Consider the following 6714-nt stretch of genomic DNA (forward strand, 5'->3'; position numbering starts at 1 on the left):
TGAGGGGCAGGTGTGTGAGGGGTGTTCATGAGGGGATCTGTGAGGAGGGTGAGAAGGGGGGACTGTGAGGGGGTCTGTGAGCGAGGTGTCCGTGGGGGGATCTGTGAAGGCCAGGGGCTGCGATGGGCCCACAGCGGTGACCGGTCCCGTTCCCGTTCCCCAGCCGTGGTGGGCGGCGGGATCGGGGGCTCGGCCGCCGCGTATTTCCTGAGGCAGAAGTTCGGCCAGGGCGTGCGGCTGGACGTGCTGGAGAAGGCGGCGGTGGGCGGCCGGCTGGACACGCTGGACGTCGAGGGGGCCGCCTACGAGGCTGGGGGGTCCATCATCCACCCCCTCAACCTGCACATGAAGCACTTTGTCAAGGAATTGGGTGAGTGGGCATCCCCCATCACAGGGCTCTCCAGCGCCCAAATCATCCCTTGGGCCCAAAATCATCACCCTGGCATGCTCTGGATCCCGCTCTGCTGGGGGACATCTCTCTAAAGAAAAAGTCTTGGTTGCCTCCCTTTCTTCTCCACTAGCCCCTCCATATCCTTCCCAAAACCCTTCCCTCTTTTCCCAAATAGCCTCCCATACCCTTCCTCAATAGTCCGCCCTCTTTCTTCTTTCCCCAGTATCCCTGCTGTGTCTTTCCCCAGTAGCTCTCCCATATCTTCTCCCCATACCCCCTGTGGTACCCCAGCCCCACTCCTGGCAAAGGAAACCCACATCCCAATGGAAATGGGTGACCCCACTATGGTCGCCCCATGGGTGACCCATTAATGCCTTAGTAAAGGTCCAAAAGTCACCTCAGATCACTTCCTGGCTCCCGGTCAACAGCTAATTCCCCTTTCCACCCTTTGGGAATCCAATCTCCAGTCACTCACCCTTATCAGTGTGACGCCAGGTTGTCTCAGGAAGTTAAAAGCTCTTTTCTTTCCCTAAATTAATGTTTTCCACCCTTTTCCTGAAGGCCTCTCAGCCATGCCAGTCCAGGGCAGCCTCGCTGGTGTTTACAACGGGGAGGAGTTTGTGTTTGAGGAGAGCAGCTGGTACATCATCAACCTCCTCAAGCTGCTCTGGCACTATGGGCTTAACCCCCTGCGCATGTCCATGTGGGTGGAGGACATCCTGGACAAGTTCATGAGGTATGTTGGGCCCTGAGAGGGAAAAAGTGCAAAAAAGATGGAAAAACCATCTGAGGGACACCTTCCACTATCCCGGGTTGCTCCAAGCCCCATCCAACCTGGCCTTGGACACTTCCAGGGATGGGGCAGCCACAGCTTCTCTGGGCAACCTGTGCCAGGGCCTCCCCACCCTCATCATAAAAAAATTCCTTATACCCAACCTAAACCTCCCCTCTTTGTCCTGTCCCTCCAGGCCCTTGTCCTGCTGCTCCTGCAAAGGGCTGGGAACTACATCATGAGATCCCCAACAGCTTCCCCGAGCCACAAAGACAATAATAATGAATTCCTTGTCTCCTGTTAAAGGATCTATCGCTACCAGATGCACGACTATGCCTTCAGCAGCAATGAGCAGCTGCTGCACGCCCTGGGAGGGAACGACTTCTTGCAGATGTTGAACCAGAGCATCGACGAGGCCATGCAGAGAGCGGGATTCTCCCACAAATTCATCAACGAGGTTGTCTGTCCAGTCATGAGGGTTTACTATGGGCAAGGAGTCAACATCAATGCCTTTGTAGGTGAGTGTTTTGGAGGTCAGTCTCCCATCCTAGCTGTCCCAGGGACCTCATGCTCTTCACAGGTGTCGGGATTCCTGCTCCCTGGACTCTAAGCTGAGCCTCAAAGGGATGTTTATCCCCCCTGATTCTCCACTTTGCTTTTCCTACACAATGACACCAAACGATGGTGGTTTCCTTGCAGGTGCTGTTTCTCTGGCTGGGGTGCAGTCAAGTCCTTGGGCTGTGAAAGGGGGGAACAAACTCGTCTGCCCCGGCCTCCTCTATGCTTCCAAGGCCGACGTTATCTCTGGAACAGTTGTGTCCATAGAGCCAAAAATCAGACCCAGGCCCAGTGGTGAGTTGGGGTGGATTTCCCTCAGTGGGGAGGGGAATGGCAACACTGGAAACCACCCTTGGCTCCATGACTGCAGCTCCTTGGGCTTTCAGGATGAAAATTCTTCACTGGGAGGGTGGGGAGGGTCTGGGATGGAATTCCTAGAGAAGCTGCGGCTGCCCCATCCCTGGCAGTGTCCAAGGCCAGGCTGGATGGGGCTTGGAGCAACCTGGGAGTGTGGAAGGTGTCCCTGGCCGTGGAGGAAGTGGGACTAGATGGGCTTTAAGATCTCTTTCAACCCAAACCATTCCATGATTCCATGTAAACAGGGCTCAAAACCTAGCTGACAGCTAAGCTGGTACTCGTTTATAAACCCAAATGGGACCCCCTCCCATCATGAGATGGGATAACCGAGCTGTTCTCTGCAGGGGACCCTGTGAAGCTGTACCAGGTCACCTACAACACATCATCGGGGCTGACAGAGGACACGTATGACATGGTCTTCATCGCTGCTCCGCTGGGCCGCAGCATGGCCAACATCACCTTCAAGAACTTCGACCCTCCCATCCCCGAATTCCCAAACCCCTACCACCAGACCGTCACCACCCTGGTGCACGGGCGGGTAAACACCTCTTTCTTTGGCTACCAGGACCCACAGGCCTTTCAGCTGAGGAGCATCTTCACCACAGAGAACCCCAAGCTGTTCATCAGCAGCCTGGAGGTGGTGTACCCCGTGGGAGACGCCGTTGGGGAGGGGAAACTACCGTTGGAATCAGCCATCTGGAAGATATTTTCCAATGAAGTGCTCACCAAGGAGCAGCTCAGCCTGCTTTTCTCCTCGTACGACTCGGTCAAGGTAAAGTCATGGTTGGCGTATCCCCAGTACAGCACCCCTGAGAAATGCCCCCCCATCATCCTGCACGACCACGTGTACTACCTGAGCGGGCTGGAGCGGGTGGCCAGCGCCATGGAGATGTGTGCCATCGCCGCCAAGAACGCCGCCCTCCTTGCCTTCCACCGCTGGCACGGCCACTCCGACAGGATCGACCAGGAGGACCTGCATGAGAAGCTCAAAACCGAGCTCTGACCCCCTGGGGAGGTGGGGCTGTGGGTTAATTAACACTAATGAACAGGAACCCCCTGCTGAGCCCATCCAAGGTGTTCTGTAGAATTATGGGATAGGGTTGGAAAAGGCTTTTAAGATCGAGTCCAACGTCCAACACCACCACCACGATGGGAAAGACCTTCAAGACTTTAACTCCAACACCACCACCACTGTCACCACTAATTATGCCGCATCCACATGGTTTCTGAACGCTTCCAGGGCCGAACAACACTTTCTATAAGAAAATGTTCCTGATATCCAACCTAAACCTCCCCTGGTGCTACTTGAGGCCGTTTGGCCATCCCAGGAAGGGGCAGGACAGTGGTGAAGCGGCACAGGAGGCATTCCCAAGGCAGGGTGTTTTCCTCGAGCAAATGCCTTTTCCTTAAACTCCTCCAGCTATCCTTGTCTGAGATTACAGAAGTAATTCAAAGTGCCACATTGACCCCAAAAGTGCCATATTGACCCCAAAAGTTCCCTCCCAGCTCAGGATCACTGTGAAGCCCGGCATATCCCTGTGATATCCCTTCCTCAGCTGGGAATATGCACTTCTTGACTGTCCATCTCTCAGCTACTTTCTGAAGGCTCTACAAATGAATTATTCCTCAGGGTGGAAACTGGGGTTTAATTAGCTTCCCAAACTGCTTATGGAAGGGGGACTGGTGTGCTGGGAGCTGCCCAAATGGGTGGGAAAGAAGGAAACCACAAATACCCATCACTGTATTGGGGTGTGAAAGAGTTAAAAAATTTCTTGGCCTGAATGTTTTTTAAGGTCATGAAATAACATGAATAACACCAGTAGTAGCACAAATTTAACACCCTCTTCAATAAATTCAGCCTCCTATAAAGTTTTCCTTGAGTTTTCCTTGGATTGGGAGTGGAATTAACACCCAGCTGCCAAAAAATGATGCAAGGAAGAGTTATGCCAACCATTACAAAATTTATTTAAAAACAAACCAAAATAATTGTATACTCGTGGGCATCATCCTGGGGGAGTGAACGGAACCGGTGGGTTGGGATTCAGGTTTTTCCAGGGTTATACTCGTTCCAAAGCTTCCAGCATGATGATGCTGTTCCCTCGGATCACCTGGAAGGGGAAAGTTGAGAGTGCAGCAGTTGTGACCTCAAACTTGAGGGTCCTCAACATTATTTCCCCAAAATGCTGATCCTTCACAGATCCACCAGAATTCCCCTCAAGGATGAAAACTGATTTTAACCCTAAGCCCTTGTGGATCACAGAATCCCAGAATTACTGAGATTGGAAAAGGCCTCCAAGGTCATTGAGTCCACTCTGTGTTTGATGCCCACCTTATCACCCAGCCCAGAGCACCCATGGATTTATTGAGGGTCACTCGATCCCCTCACCCAGATCACCGATAAATGGACTGGGGCCAGTCCTGAGCCCTGGGGATTCACAGGTGCCCAGCACTGCTGAATGTAGCCCCATTCCCAACAATCCCTGGTCCTATCCATCCATCCATCCATCCACCCATCCATCTACCCATCCATCCACCCATCCATCCACCCATCCATCCATCCATCCGTCCACCCGTCCGTCCGTTTCCCAGCCAAGAGTTCACCACACCTGTGCCTTGCTCTGCCCACACCAGCCACGTCTGTGCCCACCAGTCCGTCCCAGTGCCCCAGGGCACTCACCACCATGCCGATGTTGTTCTGCTGCCCGCCCGGCGCCATCTCCACGCACTCGTCGATGACCAGGTTCATGAAGGGGTCAAAGCCCCTCAGGATCCCCTGCACGTGCCGGCCCCCGTTCAGCTTCACTGCGGGGAACCCAGGGGTGTTAGGGAAGGGCAAACCCCGAAACTGCAGCTTGGGAGGGGTGGGACACGAGAGTGGGGGGTGTTAATGGGGAGGGTTTAGTGCAGCCCTTCAGGGCAGGTGAGGAGAGAGAAGGGGACAAAGGGAGTTTTAAATTAATATCAGACTTAAATTTTTGTATTAGGTCTTAGTGGGTTGTAACTTCAATGGATTTTAATTTAAATTAGTGGGTTATGAAGCCTGAAATTAGGCAGGGGGGCTGCTCCAGGGGGTCTGGGCTGTGCTGGGCAGGATCCCCCTCCCTGGGCACTGTGAGGGAGTCCCCAAAACCAGGGGCCGTGCTGGGGACCAGCGTAAGGGGGGAGCCCTGATGCCAAGGGCCATGAGAGGCAGGGGGGAGCTCCCGGGCACTGTGAGCGGGTCAGGGGCTGGGGGGGGTCCCCAAAACCGGGCACCATGGGGGGGCGAGGCGAGCGGGGGTCCCGTTCCCCCCGCGGGGGCGGGATCAGTCGCGGGACTCACACGACAGCTTCTTGTCCATGAACCTGCAACGAGACGGGACGGCGGCCGGGTCAGCACCGGCAGCGGGAAACGGGGAGAGAGGCCCCCCCCCTCCACCACACCGCCGCCATCACACCGGTGCGACCCCCAGCTCGCCGCCATGACAGCGCGGCGCAAGGGACAGCGGCAAGCGGCGGCCCCTGCGCTCCCCCCCGGCCCCCTCGCCCTCCGGCCCGGTCCCACCGCCGGTGCCGCCCCCGCACCCACTTTTTCAGCTCCGGAGGGTGCGCTTTGCTCATGGTGCCCTCGGCCCCGGCCCGTCCTGCCGCGCGCTGCCTCTGACGTCACCCCGCCCTGACGCCGCCGCGCCCCGCCAGCCAATGGCAGCCGCGCCCGTCTCCCCGCCAGCCAATGGCGGCCGCGGCGCCGCTACCGCACTGATTCGAGTAGCTGCGCGGCCGGGAGGGAGGGGGGTGCGAGGCTACACGGGAGGTACGGTATGGCCGCCATGGGGTGTGCGGCTGCGAACACGTGTGTGAACACGTGTGTGAACACGCGTGTGCCGTGTACACGCCTGCGGTGTGCGCGCGTGTGTACGATGTGTGTGAACACGCGTGTGCCGTGTACACGCCTGCGGTGTGCGCGCGTGTGTACGATGTGTGTGAACACGCGTGTGCCGTGTACACGCCTGCGGTGTGCGCGCGTGTGTACGATGTGTGTGTGGCCGGGCTCACTCCGGGGCTGTGCCCGTGTGCAGGAGCCGCCCCACGCTGTGCACACACACACGGGGGTCCCCCCAAGCCCTGCAGGCCCCGCCTCCCCCACCCACCCAGCACATTCGGGGTCACCCCACACCAGCATCGCCCAGCACAGAGCGCTCTGGGCTCCCCCCTGTCCAAGCAGGGCCATGGGTGCCCCCAGCCCCATCCTCCCCACCGCAGCCCCCTGAACCCCTCAATTGGTGGTGCACCCCTGGCTGCCCACCAGCCTTACCCTCACAGGGCACCCCCAGCACCCATGGGAGGGGGTCCTCGTGTGTTTTGGAAAATCCCAGGTGTATTTCAGGGGCATCCCAGGTGAGTTTTGGGTTCTACCAATATCTTTCGGTGCATCCCAGGCGTGTTTTGGGAATTTCCAGGTGTATTTGGGGGGCAGGGTCCCAGCTGTATTTTGGGGTGCAGGAGAAGCCAGAGCTGGCTCAGGTGTATTTTGGGGGGGGTGTCTCAGGTGAGTTTTGGGTTGTACTTTGGGGGGGTCCCAGTCAGGGTCTGGGTGGTGCCAATGTCCTTGGTGTATCCCAGGTGAGTTTTGATGTATCCCAGGTATGTTTTGAGA

General features: G+C 56.9%; 2 protein-coding genes across 2 annotated transcripts; one reads left to right on the plus strand and one right to left on the minus strand.

Moving 5' to 3' along the window:
- Window positions 1-27: 27 nt before the first annotated feature.
- On the plus strand, window positions 28-3951 carry PCYOX1 (prenylcysteine oxidase 1). The gene is made up of 5 exons (XM_027901145.1): window positions 28-370; window positions 953-1127; window positions 1470-1681; window positions 1863-2015; window positions 2423-3951. The coding sequence occupies exons 1-5, from the start codon at window positions 28-30 to the stop codon at window positions 3079-3081; spliced, it is 1542 nt and encodes a 513-aa protein (XP_027756946.1). The 3' UTR covers window positions 3082-3951.
- Window positions 3952-4025: 74 nt separating this feature from the next.
- On the minus strand, window positions 4026-5762 carry SNRPG (small nuclear ribonucleoprotein polypeptide G). Its single transcript, XM_027901143.1, has 4 exons — window positions 5647-5762; window positions 5401-5423; window positions 4756-4880; window positions 4026-4186 (listed from the first exon to the last, which is right to left on the minus strand). Exons 1-4 carry the CDS (start codon window positions 5676-5678, stop codon window positions 4136-4138), a joined length of 231 nt encoding a protein of 76 aa, XP_027756944.1. The 5' UTR covers window positions 5679-5762; the 3' UTR covers window positions 4026-4135.
- Between the last annotated feature and the right edge of the window lie 952 nt (window positions 5763-6714).

Source organism: Empidonax traillii, unplaced genomic scaffold, assembly GCF_003031625.1.
Source record: "Empidonax traillii isolate 1590-97213 ecotype Southwest subspecies unplaced genomic scaffold, ASM303162v1 scaffold763:size302500, whole genome shotgun sequence".
In the NCBI taxonomy this organism is placed as follows: domain Eukaryota; kingdom Metazoa; phylum Chordata; class Aves; order Passeriformes; family Tyrannidae; genus Empidonax; species Empidonax traillii.

Bases quoted from the DNA above. Each gene is read 5' to 3' on its own strand.
- PCYOX1 (XM_027901145.1), top strand. From the start codon at position 28: ATGAGGGGATCTGTGAGGAGGGTGAGAAGGGGGGACTGTGAGGGGGTC. The intron at 371-952 runs GTGAGTGGGCAT...CTTTTCCTGAAG, and splicing joins GCACTTTGTCAAGGAATTGG to GCCTCTCAGCCATGCCAGTC. The intron at 1,682-1,862 runs GTGAGTGTTTTG...GTTTCCTTGCAG, and splicing joins CAACATCAATGCCTTTGTAG to GTGCTGTTTCTCTGGCTGGG.
- SNRPG (XM_027901143.1), bottom strand. From the start codon at position 5,678: ATGAGCAAAGCGCACCCTCCGGAGCTGAAAAA. The intron at 4,881-5,400 runs GTGAGTCCCGCG...GGTTCCCCGCAG, and splicing joins CATGGACAAGAAGCTGTCGT to TGAAGCTGAACGGGGGCCGG. The intron at 4,187-4,755 runs GTGAGTGCCCTG...TTCCCCTTCCAG, and splicing joins AGAACAACATCGGCATGGTG to GTGATCCGAGGGAACAGCAT.